Source organism: Bubalus bubalis, chromosome 24 (assembly GCF_019923935.1).
Source record: "Bubalus bubalis isolate 160015118507 breed Murrah chromosome 24, NDDB_SH_1, whole genome shotgun sequence".
NCBI lineage: Eukaryota > Metazoa > Chordata > Mammalia > Artiodactyla > Bovidae > Bubalus > Bubalus bubalis.
This window is the reverse complement of record NC_059180.1, coordinates 19,518,511-19,532,111: the sequence shown is the minus strand read 5'-3', so window position 1 is coordinate 19,532,111 and position 13,601 is coordinate 19,518,511. Positions and strand designations below refer to the sequence as shown.

The 13,601-nt window shown below is 44.6% G+C and overlaps 1 protein-coding gene across 1 annotated transcript in view; it reads left to right on the top strand.

The window, feature by feature from the left end:
- LCMT1 (leucine carboxyl methyltransferase 1) overlaps positions 1 to 13,601 on the top strand; it is a 69,929-nt gene that overhangs the window by 19,773 nt on the left and 36,555 nt on the right. Inside the window, exons 2-3 of the mRNA XM_006071146.3 lie at positions 8,794 to 8,885; positions 11,011 to 11,132. Coding sequence (XP_006071208.1) covers positions 8,794 to 8,885; positions 11,011 to 11,132 — 214 coding nt within the window. The remainder of the gene's footprint in view (positions 1 to 8,793; positions 8,886 to 11,010; positions 11,133 to 13,601) is intronic.

Genomic DNA, 13,601 nt, shown 5'->3' with positions numbered 1-13,601 from the left:
TTACTTTGCCAACAAAGGTCCGTCTAGTCAAGGCTATGGTTTTTCCTGTGGTCATGTATGGATGTGAGAGTTGGACTGTGAAGAAGGCTGAGCGCCAAAGAATTGATGCTTTTGAACTGTGGTGTTGTGGAAGACTCTTGAGAGTCCCTTGGACTGCAAGGAGATCCAACCAGTCCATTGTGAAGGAGATCAGCCCTGGGATTTCTTTGGAAGGAATGATGCTAAAGCTGAAACTGCAGTACTTTGGCCACCTCATGCGAAGAGTTGACTCATTGGAAAAGACACTGATGCTGGGAGGGACTGGGGGCAAGATGAGAAGGGGACAACAGAGGATGAGATGGCTGGATGGCATCACTGACTCTGTGGATGTGAGTCTCAGTGAACTCCGGGAGTTGGTGATGGATAGGGAGGCCTGGCGTGCTGCGATTCATGGGGTTGCAAAGAGTCGGACACGACTGAGCGACTGATCTGATCTGAAAGTAGTCAGGTTAATTTCCCTGAAGGTTTCACAGCTTGAACAAACTATTTAGGGTTGTTTTGAGGGTGCTATGTGTTTTTGTTTGTCAGGCATGTGAATAATGCCTGGCATGCAGTAAGCACATGGTGAGTCTGTAGAAGTGAAACAAACCAGCCGCTGCCTTGTTCCTGCTAGTCTGAGACAGCAGGGAGGGTCCCTTCCCATTCCCTGAATCCTCAGATGAAGAAATCCCTGTTGGAGGACGTTTCACAACTTTCCATGAATTTTCCAGTATTGCAGTTGACATCATGCAAATAGGACGGAATCAATAAATGTTTCTTTAATGAATAGGTGGTTGGGCCAGATCAGTGTTTCCCATGGGAGGAATATGAGACGGTTTCAGGCGGGACAGAGATAGATGTTTTAAATGTTAATAGTTAGGTATTTGTTACAGTGTGTGTTAGAAGGAAATATTAGGTAGCACCTCAGAGCTGAGTACTAAGAAAACTGAGTTTATTTAAAGACATATTACTTTGGGGAGAGGGTGTGGGGGAGGGAAGGATTGAGAGTTTGAGGTTAGCAGGTAGAAACTATTATATATAGGATGGAAAAGCAATAAGGTCCTACTGTATAGCCCAGGGAACTGTATTCAGCAACCGGTGATAAAGCATAATGGACAAGAGTATGAAAATGAATATATTAATAGATATATGTATAGCTGAGTCACTTTGCTGTACAGGAGAAATTAACATAACATTGTAAATCAGCTACACTTCAGTAAAATAAATTTTTGAAAAAGACATATTACTTTGACTAGGTGGTACGTGAGTGTCATGAACATTTTGAAAGCAGTAGTGGATTGAATGAAGATTGAGTGACTCTTTCAGGTCTTTCCATATCTGAGATTTTTGACCCTTCGATTCTGAGTTTGAAACTTGAAATCATGATATTCAGATGGAAGGGATGTTTTCTGAGTTTGGGAAGTGAGTGCAATCATGGACATGACAGCAGGCCTAGGTGCACAGCACCAGGGAGATCCCTGCTGTTAACATTTCACTATCTACTTTATAGGTCTTATGTGTTCATTCTAACACACGTAGGGACGTCCTGGCCATGTAATCTTGTAGCCTATTTTGTCGACCTGATACTGTAAGTCCAGGTTCAGTGGTCTTATAAAAAAAACCTTTGTGTTCATTCCTAATTATTTCCTAAGGATAAAATCCCGGTAAGTGGGACTGTCGGCCGTTGTGTTCTCACGTGACTCTGGCTTTTTGTACCTGTTGCCACAGTGCCTTGAAGCAGGACTGCCAGTTACCAGTTTGGACAGTGGTGCCCTAGGGCCCTCTTCTCATCCCTCTCCAAAGCCAGGTTCTACTGGAAAAGAGTTTTATTGCAGATTTGTTAGGAGCACTACTGCTCTCTGGTTTTGCTTTCATCTTCATTTTGTTTTTTTTTATGATCATCAGTAAGGCTGAGCTTTTTGTTGGTTCACTGGCCAGTTGCTTCTTTTGTGAATGGTTCATTTTTGTCCTTTACCCGTTCTTCTGTGATACTCGTTTTTTCCCTTATTAATGAGTCCTGTATGTTGTAAGGATATTAGCACTTTGTGACTGGTTACACGTTATTTTTCTAGTGTAATAATTGGCTTTTATGTTTGTTTATGAAGTCCAAAGTTACTGTCGCTCTTTTTTTATTAATTAATTTTTTGGCTGCACTGGGTCTTTGTTGCTGCTCTCGGGCTTTCTCCGGTTGTGGTGTACAGACTTCTCACTGCAGTGGCTTCTCTTGTGGAGCATGGGTTCTAGGGCACTCGGGCTTCAGTGGTTGCAGCACAAGGTATCAGTTGCATCATGGCCAAACTTACTGTTGCTCTTGTTATAAAGACAATATTAATTTTTTGATGGGAAAAATTAATTTAAAAAGAAACAATAGCATCATTTAAAAATGGCAAATATTCCTCTCATTAGTTATTTCATTGTTAAATGTTGACATCTGGTGAGTCCCTTATAGTCAAAGTGGTTCGTCACAGTTCAGTACTATTTTTTTTAACTTTATTTTTTATTTATTTTTAAGTTAATTTTCATTGGAATATAGTTGCTTTACATTGTGGTGTTAGTTTCTACTGTAACAGTGAAATGAATCAGCCTTACATATACATATATCGCCTCCCTTTTGGATTTCCTTCCCACTCAGGTCACCACAGAGCATTAAGTAGAGTTCTCTGTGGTATACAGTAGGTTCTCATTAGTTATTTTATACATAGTATCAACAGTGTATGTATGTCAGTCCCAGTCTCCCAGTTCCTCCCACCATCTTCCCTTCCCCTGCTTGGTATCCATACATTTGCTCTCTGTATCTGTGTCTCTGTTTCTGCTTTGCAAATAGGATCATCTCTACCATTTTTCTAGATTCCGCTGCCTGCTGCCAAGTCACTTCAGTCGTGTCCGACTCTGTGTGACCCCATAGACGGCAGCCCACCAGGCTTCGCCATCCCTGGGATTCTCCAGGCAAGAACACTGGAGTGGGTTGCCATTTCCTTACATATATACATTAATACACAATATTTGTTTTTCTCTTTCTGACCTGCTTCATTCTGTGTGACAGTCTCTAGGTCCATCCACATAGCTACAAATGACCCAATTTCATTCCTTTTTATGGCTGAGTAATATTCCATTGTTTATATGTAGCACATCTTTATCTTCTCTGTGATGGACACTTAGGTTGCTTCTGTACTATTTTTTAAAATCGAAGTATAGTTGATTTACATTATTTTCCGGCAGTACAGCAAGGTGATTTCAGTTATGCATGTGTCTGTGGCAGTGCTGTCTGAGCCATTCTGTGATGCACATGGTCTTGGATTTTAACTCTTCTGAAATCAGCTGTGTCTTAACTCCCAACATTACTTGCAGTCACTGTCAAGTGACATCAGAGGCGTCCTTACCTGTGCCAGCAGACACAGGGTTATTCCTGATGGCATGGCCTGGTGGAGAGCTGTGGCCACAGCCCCCGGTGCTTTAGTCCACCTACCTTTTAAGGCCATTTGAAGAAAGACACAAATCCTGTTTGCTGTTGAAAATCATTCCTTAATATCTTCTGATGAGATCAAGAAAGAGCCAGTAGCCAAACTTCCAGGCTGAGGGTCAGCTGCTTGGAAGAAAATCTCAGAGAGAATGTTGGAGATCTCTTAAGAAATGCACCCGTAGGGGCTTCCCTGGTAGCTCAGTGGTTAAGACTCTGCCTGCCAATGCAGGGGACATGGGTTCAATCCCTGATCCAGGAAGATCCCACATGCCATGGAGCAACTAAGCCTGTGTGCCACGACTACTGAGCCTGTGTTCTAGAATCTGGGAGCCACAACTACTGAAGCTCGCACGCCTGGAGCCCATGCTCTACAACAAGAGAAGCCACTGCAGTGAGAAGCTCCTGCACAACTAGAGAGTGGCCTGTGCTCTCTGCAGCCAGAGGGAAGCCGTGAGCAGCAGTGAAGACCCAGCACAGGCAAAATAAATAAATCAACAAATATTAAAGGAAAGAAATACATCCTCACCAATGCCCTTGGTGACAGAGAGGTCAGTATTGTGTGGAAAGGCACAGATATCCTGAAAGTGAGGGCTTAGCTAGCTTACCTCACACTTTTTTCTACCTGTACAAGACAGAGGGAGATGATGACACTCTGGCCCAATAAAGGAGCTTTTTCAATAATTACAAAAGTAAAATTCTAAGCAATTAAAAAAGAAACATTTGCTGGTAGTGTTTTTTTAATTTCTTTTTTCAATCTTGAAATTGATGGTGTCTTAGATATGATGAAATATAGTCTACATTTTATGAACCTCTTGCTGTGCCCAGTTCTTTTGTTGTTTTTTTTTTTTTCTAGCCGCCCTATGCAGCCTGTGGGATCTTAGTTCCGCTTCATTGGGGGTGTGGAGTCTTAACCGCTGGACCATCAGGGAAAGTCCCCTAGTTCCTGTTATAGATGACTGGTTGGTACTGATTGTGTAGGTGACTGTTACCTGCTCAGCTGCGTTGGCGGCCTGTAGATCCTGAATCATGGTGCTCACCTCCCTTCGGACTTCCCAGGAGCAGCGCCCAGCAGTGCCCTCTTCCTTCCTCTTGCCAGCAGTGTGTTAGTCTTTTTATCTTGGCTGCTCTCCCAGGCTAAGCTGTGAGATCCTTTTTAACTCCGAGGCATGGTAACCACTGGCAGTCATCTGGATTTGAGGACTAGGGAGAGACATGTGATGGTAACCTTAGGAAGCAGGAGTCATGGGAACTAGTGATCAGGGGTCCTTGGGTTATGTTCATGTGTCTCCCCAAGTGACTGGGGGGGTGGTCCTTGGGTTATGTCCATGTGTCTCCCCAAGTGATTGGGGGGGGTGGTCCTTGGCTTATGTCCATGCCTCGCCCTACCATTTTGTACTGCCAGACATCACTGACCATGCCCTGTGTGCTGTGGGGATCCATCCCAGGCTCCTGCCAGGCCCTGTATGACCTGAGTCTGCTTCTCTCTCCAACCTCCTCTCCAGTTTCTCCTGTTTTCTTACTCTCCTCCAGCCCTCCCTATTTCCTGCTTCTGGAACATTCCACATCCACCCCCACCCCCGAGCGTTTCTCCCTGCAGTTCCTCCTGTCTTGAATGCCTTTTGCACAGCTGCCCTTCCCTAATTCTCTAGGACTCAGCTCAGCCATGCCCTGTAAGAGGCTTTCCCTTTAACCTCTACTATAGCTCCTCCATTCACCATATAATTGCCTTGTTTGTCGTGATCTCTGTCTCTGTCGCTTCTCTGTTTTGTTCACCACTGTAATCCAATGCCCGGCACTTAGCAGACAACAAATACTGCTAGACTCTCAATAAACATTGCTGGACTGAATCAATAGTATTAAATCGACCGATAATGCAGAGTTGGAAGGAATAGAAACTGCTCCTTGTTATCCAAGAGGCCACTAATGACTCCAGCAGGGAACACTCAGAGGGAGGCAAATTGATCAGCTTTTCAGCAGTTCAAGCTTCTTGGTGGTGGGTGAGTGCCATCTCTGTGGGGAGTAGTCAACAGCGGTTCTGTGTTGTCTCCAGGATTCTTGCCCTTGATGTGGGGCAGGAACAGTTTGACCTGTATTCTCATCACATCTACATCATCTACTGGTCTTGCTGCAACTGCACATATGACTTTTACCACTAGATGGCGAGAAATGATTCCTAAATCAGTGTTTCTTTTTTCTTTTTCTTTTTGGTAATTGTTTGCTTGTGGTATCTTAGTTCCCCCACCAGGGATTGAACCTATGTCTGTTGCAGTGGAAGCTCAGGAGTTGCAAGTCTACCACTGGACTGCCAGGGAGTTCTCAAGAACATTTTTTCAGAGCGCTTATATACCCAACACACATTGAAACAAAAGTTTCACAAAAACAGTCCTGACTTCTCCAAGATAGTATGATGCTGCTATTTTCTGCTTTACTGTGTTCTACTTCATTTTTTAAAATGGAGATTTGCAAACTATTACATTGATTTTGTGATATGAATGGGTCACAACTCATTGTTCAAAAAGCACTACTTTTATTGGCTGAGATATGTGCCTTAGTTCCCCAATCAGGAATTGAACCCTCGCCTTGAGCAGTGAAGTCCTCAGCACTGCTGCTGCTGCTAAGTCACTTCAGTTGTGGCCGACTCTGTGCGACCCCATAGTCGGCAGCCCACCAGGCTCCCCCGTCCCTGGGATTCTCCAGGCAAGAACACTGGAGTGGGTTGCCATTTCCTTCTCCAGTGCATGAAAGTGAAAAGCGAAAGTGAAGTCTCTCAGTCGTGTCTGACTCTTCGCAACCCCATGGATTGCAGCCTACCAGGCTCCTCCATTCATGGGATTTTCCAGGCGAGAGCACTGAAGTGGGGTGCCATGCCTTCTCCACCTAAGCACTGGGCCTCCAGGAATTCCTGAGAATCACTGTTTTAGACAACTGAGCAACTTTGCTTTGTAAAACTCGGTCTGCTGTTCTCCTTGGACAGTCTGGGCTTTTAGCAAATTGTGTTCCTTAGTATTTTGGGTGTTTCTCATATGTGCTTCCTTGAGAATGCCTTTGGATGTGCAGACATGGGTGCAGGAGACTGGGGGGCATGTTTGTACAGAATTCAGCAGCTATTGCCATTAAGGCAGCAGTAAGGCTTGTTGGTAGGGGCTTCCCAGGTGGCGCAGTGGTAAAGAATGTACCTGCCAGTGCAGGAGACTCAGGAGACACGGGTTTGATCCCTGGGTTGGGATGATCCCCTGGAGTAGGAAATGGCAACCCACTCCAGTATTCTTGCCTGGGAAATCCCATGGACAGAGGAGCCTGGCGGGGCTACAATCAATGGGGTCACAAAGAATTGGACATGACTGAGTGACTGAGCCCATAAACCTTGTTGGTAGGTATGAAGAAAAGAAAAGATGTAATGTGTGCATCTAGGAGCTTAGAACTTAATTGGGTGACACCATATACGCCCACACGCACACACACACACGCTTTTAAGTTTCAGCTTACTTATCAGGCAATGTGGAGTGGATGTATTATGCAGGATATCACTTAGGATGCTTAAGGTTGTAAGTAACAGAAGCCTGACTCAATTTGATGTAAGTGGTAAAGACATTTATTATCTCACTAAATTTTCCTTGTGTGGTAGAGAAGGCTCTGTGCCCCTGCGGGGTGTGGTATGGCCCTAGGGATCCAGATTCCTTCCCTGACTTCTCATTTATCCTGAGGCTGGTTCCACTTATGTTTGCCAGGAGATTTCCAATGGTAATCAGGGCTTTAGCTCCCAGGCTTGGAACACGGCATCTATCATTGCTTGTAGTGTAGACTAGGGTTGAGAACTTTTAGGCTACCCTGGCACTTTCCAAGTTGTAGCTGCTTTATTTGTTCCTGGTTTCTCCACTACAGCCTCCTTAAGGGACATGAAAGGACTGACAGAGTCAGGAGAAATACTTTGGTAGTTATTAGTGATATTTGCTATTTATTTTTGGGTCTCCCTTCCCCTGGACACAAAACTCTTGTTTGGACAGAGTTACCTGACTGGCTTCGGCCAGGGAGTTCGCTGTGTGAATAAATGTTCAAAGAGCTGTATGAAATATGAGGTGAGCTTACTTGCTGTTTCAGTCGGTTCAGTTCAGTTCAGTCGCTCAGTCGTGTCCGACTCTTTGTGACCCCATGAATCGCAGCACGCCAGGCCAGGGTCCTGGGAAAGGAATTAATGATACGCAGGAAGAGAGAGGTAAGAAATGATTGTGGTGGGAAGTGTGATGGGAGTGACTGTGAATGTAAAGGTGGATGGATGGATGAGTCTGTTTAAACTTGTGCTGGAGCATTAACTGTTATTTAACCTTTCATTTTTTTAAATTGAAGTGTGGTGGATTTACAATGTGTTAATTACTGCTTACAACATAGTGATTCAGTTATATGTGTGTGTGTGTGTGTGTGTATACCCCACACATGCATTCTTTTTTAAAATATTCTTTTCTGTTATGGTTTAATGTAGGATATTGAATATAATTCTCTGCTATACAGTAGGGCTTTGTTGTTTATACATTCTATATGTAATAGCCGACATCTGCTAACCCCAGCCTCCCTCTCCATCCTTCCACCAGTCCCCTCCCCTTTGACAACCACCAGTCTGCTCTCTTATGTCCATGGTTTGTTTCTGTTTCATCAGTTCAGTTCAGTTCAGTCGCTCATTGTGTCCGACTCTTTGCGACCCCATGGACTGTAGCACGCCAGGCCTCCCTGTCCATCACCAACTCCCGGAGCTTGCTCAAACTCATGTCCATCAAGTCGGTGATGCCATCCAACCATCTCATCCTCTGTCGTCCCCTTCTCCTTCTGCCTTCAGTCTTCCCCAGCATCAGGGTCTTTTCCATTGAGTCAGTTCTTTGCATCAGGTAGTCAAAGTATAGGAGTTTCAGCTTCAGCATCAGTCCTTCCAATGAGTATTCAGGACTGATTTCCTCTTAGGAGTCTTCTCCAATACCACAGTTCAAAAGCATCAGTTCTTTGGTGCTCAGCTTTGTCTATAGTTCAACTCATATCCAAACATGACTACTGGAAAAACCATAGCCTTGACTAGACGGACCTTTGTCAGCAAACGTTTCTGTTTCATAGATAGGTTCATTTGTGTTGTAGTTTAGATTCCACTTGTTAGTGATATCACGTGGTATTTATCTTTCTTTTTCTGACTTCGCTTATTCTGATAACCTCCAGTTGCATGATTTGGCCAGAGATGAATCTTTGGATCCTTGACCTGGTTCCTGGGAACTTGACTGTGGAACCTGGCCTGACCCTTCGCTCTAATCACCTGTTTCCTTTTTCACCTCTTTCAGGTTTGCAGTGAGCATTGGCTACTGGCAGGACCCTTACATCCAGCATTTGGTGAGACTCTCTAAAGAGAGGAAGGCGCCTGAAATTAACCGAGGCAAGTGCCCAGCTCCCTTCCCTACATCTCATGAATCCCTGGGCTTCTAGGAATTCATTCTTAAAAAGAGAGTTCTGGGGTGTACTGTTTCCACCAGAGTGCTCGTTTCCCAACTTCCACACCAGCACAGTGTGTTATGAAACTTTTAATCTTTATTCCTCTGGTACATGAAAAATGGTGTTTTACATTCCCCTTATTTTAAGGTGTGGTTGAAACTCATTTTTCTGTGTTTAAGAGCCACTTACATATCTTTTACTGAGAGCTGTCTGTTCATGTAGGGGGTTATTTTTGTTGTTGCCCTATTTTGTTAGTAACACTGTTAGGTTCTGCAAGTAATTTCCAGCAAGAAAGTCAAAGGATTTGAGACAGGAGTGTGACTTAGTTGCAGCCAGATTGAAAAATTGACCACTGACCATGATTCTTGTGGGTAGAGGGGAATCTTGGCCCTAAAGATGGGTCCTGTAGGTGGCCTCTGTAAGAACTGCAAAGAAATGTGTAAATGGTGGTTCCTAAAGAGAAGGACTTGGTAGTTAACATTGAACTGAGAGTAAAATTGGGCAGCAGTTAGCCCGGGCGAGGCCTGGCCAAGAGGCCTTCCTGAAGCCCGCCTCTGCCGCTGTCCAGATGGATTTCCCAGAGAGTGTTCTGGAGGCAGGCAGCCACCGCTCTCCATAGCCCTGGGCCGCGTGGCAGCCCCCTTCCTTCCTCCCCTCCCGGGTCCACATGTCTAGACTGGGGACCTCCAGCCCAGGAGGAGAGCACTCCCCAAACATCTGAGGTGAGGACATTGTTTCCTCAAATTGAATCCATTGCGGATGATATTCTGCAGAGTACAATAAAGATGATTTACTAGAGGCATTTCCCTAGCAGTCCAGCGGTTAAGATGCCATGCTTCCACTGCAGGGAGCACGGGTTCGAGCTCTGATTGGGGAACTAAGATCTTGCATGGTTCACCGTGCAGCCAAAAAAAAAAAAAAAAGGTGATTTACTAGAAAAATAAAATGCAAACACAAGCCCAAAGTATTTGTTTGTTTATAAGTCATGTAGGGGTTATCAGTTGATTATTTATTTGGCTGAACCACACAGCTTTGTGGGATCTTAGTTCCCTGCCCAGGGATCGAACTCTGGTCCCCAGCAGTAGAAACACAGAGTCCTAACCACTGGACTGTTAGGGAATCCCCCCAAATTATTTATCAGCACATTCACTAAAATTTGTCTGTCAAATGACAAAGTTTCTGAATGCTACTCTCAAATTTTGCTCTTAAAGCATTTGCACCTTGAGTATCAGGCCATTAGAACAGATAGCCGCTATCTTCCTGTCTCCCTTCTGGGTTTCCCATCTCCTCTGTTCCAGCTCCTCACCCTAGAGCTTAACAAGTCCATTAATTAGGCCACCACTTGCTGGTATCTCTGCTTTCCTGCTTCGCCACCCTCACGTTGGTGATGCCATTTTATAAACACAGAGGCTGTAACCCACACAGGATGGAGGTGAAAGGAACAAGATAAGAATCATGGCTCTCCTTGCTTTGACATTCATCTGCCCAATTTCCTGACCTGAAAATGTTATTTTCCATGTGTGCTCAGTCCCTGAATCGTGTCCAACTCTTGGGGACCCTATGGACTGTAGCTCACCAGGCTTTGTCCATGGGATTCTCTGGGCAAGAATACTGGGGTGGGTTGCCATGCCCTCCTCCAGGGGATCTTCCTAACCCAGGGATCAAACCAGCATCTCCTGCTTCTCTTGCATTGCAGACAAGTTTTAGCAGAGTACTCATTAACTTCCCCTGGAGCCGTGAAAAAGCACCTTTCCAAGAGGACATTTGGATCTTGATAAAAGACACTTTTATCAAGACACTTTTAAAAGTGTCTTGATAAAAGATACTCGTCTTTCCTAAGTAACAGGACAGGGCATTTTATTTTTCTTAAACTACCATTAAGTAGTTTATACTTATTTTGGTCTGATCAGCTTTTTTTTTTTTTCTTAAAAGAAGAATTTGGAAGTCATTGTTTCTCCTGACCCTGAAGAAGGGCACAGTGTTGTTCTGCTCTCCCTAGCACTGTGGGCTTTGCATGGATTATTCCTGTCGTCACCAAGTGATAGCTTGCTTCTCTGTCTGTCACTTAGGATATTTTGCTCGAGTCCATGGCGTCAGTCAGCTTACAAAGGCATTTCTACGGAAGACAGAATGTAATTGTCAAATTCTAAATCTTGGGGCCGGGATGGATACCACCTTCTGGATGTTAAAGGTAAATTTCCCCCCTTCTCTACAGTCGTTTTAATTTAGTTTGCTGAAGATGTTCACCTGGTTCAAAAACTTGAAAAAAAAAGATTAAAACGGGGTGGCAGCCTGTCTCCCATCCCCCACAACTTCCATTGGCTCCATACTTTATCCCACCAGGGCCCTAGTGAAGATATGTGGGTTGTTGCTCACAGTTTGCTGCCACAAACAGGGTTAGAATACAATTCCTTGGGTACATTTTCCTCTGCATGTGTGGAAATGTATCAGAGAAAGAATTCTACCAGTAGAACTGCTGAGACAAAAGAACACATGTGTTTGTAATTTTGATGAGACCTGAAGATTTTATTGTTAGAATAACAGTGTCTTAGGTAGTAACACTGGGAGATTTGCAAGACTGGGTAAAGATAACATGATCCAAAGCCTTTTTGAAGTCATTCTCTGATTTGATTCCTCAGCTGTTCTGTTTGGGGTTGTTTAAGGGCAGGTGTGATTACACTCACTCCCAGGTAAAGGAAACTTGGGTCTGGTTAGTGGCAAACCCAGGGCTGAAGTTGTGGTCTTTGATTCCTGGACTGGATTTTATCACCAAACCTTTTCCCTACGAATATCTCACTGATGGCATTTTCCTTTCTTTTTTTTTTTTTGGTAGGTTTGTACAGATTTTTCTTGGTTCTTCTATCCGGTAGCAGTAATGGATATGTGCATTCTCCAGATTTCTTGCAGACAGAGAGCAAGATAAATCAGAGGGTATAGCGTAACTCAACCTGCATTATCTGTTTTGTTTTGTCCCCATCACCTGATAAGAAGGTCTTTGGTCATAAGAACTCTCAACCTTCCTCTTACTCAAAAATCAGTGGCCTCAGCATGGCCCTGGTGTTAATCATTTGCCGCTTATTCTTCCTTCTGGATAAGATAACTGATATTTATGACTGCTTTTTTTTTTTAATCTGTTTATTTATGGCTGTGCTGGGTCTTTGTTGCTGTGCAGGTTTTTCTCTAGTTGTGGCAAGTGGGGACTCCTCTCTGGATGCAGGGCCTGGGCTTCTCATTGTGGGGGCTTCTCGTTACAGAGCGTGGGTTCTAGGGCACAGACTCAGAAGCTGTGGCATGTGGGTCAGTAGTTGCGGCTCCCGGGCTCTAGAGCACAGGCTCAATAGCTCCCGCTCTGTGGCACGTGGGATCTTCCCGGATCAGGGATTGAACCTGTGTCTCCTGCATTGGCCGGCAGATTCTTCACCACTAAGCCACCAGGGAAGTCCCTATGAAGTGCGGTTACATACATGACCTCAGGAATTAACATGAGAGCTCTGTTGGGGGAACTTACACAGATGGGGAATACCAGGTTTTGGAAGTTCTTCCCCCAAATTGGACAGCTAGTGGCACTGGGATGTGGACCAACATTGGCTTGCAGCTCGTCAAACTCCCGATTCCTTCCTCTTTCCTCTGCACGCAGCCCTGTGGTCGCTTGAGGGGTCTTTTCTCTGGGTTAGTTGTGCCCCTATAACACTGTGACCCTGGTATGGTGGAAGCGACTGGAACAGAAGGCAGTGTAAGAGTGTGTACCGCCAGCATTAATACGGGCTGCTGGAGAGATCCCTCTTTCGACTTGACACCCTTTGGACTTGGCCATGTTTTTTATTTTTTCTTTTACCCCCATCTTGTAGGTGGGTTAATCATTAATAAATCTGAGATTTTAATTTCTGAGCAAGGTACATGGAGGCATATGCACCTCTTGCAAGAAACAAAGACAAGGAGCTTCCCCAGTGGCTCAATGAATAAGAATCCGCCTGCCAAATAAATGCACGAGACACGGGTTCAAGCCATGATTCGGGAGGATCCCACATGCCACCGAGCAGCTAAGCCCATGCACCCTAACTTGAGGGTGCTCAACCTAATTGAGCCTGTGCTCGAGAGCCCAGGAGCCCCAACCACTGAGCCCATGTACTGCAACTACGGAAGCCTGCCTGCCCAGGAGCCTGTCGTACGCAACAAGAGAAGACCCAGCAACTAGAGAGTAGACACTGCACGCTGAAACTAGAGAAAAGCCTGCACAACAGTGAAGACCCAGCACAGCCAAAAATACATAAAATTATTAAAAAGAGGGGAGAAGGGGGACTAGCACAGGGCTTCAAAGTCTTACGTGGAAATTTGGAAATCAGTGTAATTATTTGATAATTATATTGATCTGAAGGATATTTTTTAAAAAAAATCTTAAGTTTTTCTTTTTAAGACAAATATTATCTTATTTGCTCCCTTAGAGCAGAGGTTACACAGGCCAAATCCAGCCTGCCACCTGTTTTTGTGAATAAAGTTTTATTGGAATACAGCCACGCACATTTATTTACCTCTTACCTATGGCTGCTCTGGCACTTGGACAGCAGGGCTGAGTAGTTACGACAGAGATCTTTGGGTCTGCCAAGGCTAAACTGCTTACTTTCTTCCCAGAAAGTTTGCTAATCCCTGTTTTAGAGCTGTA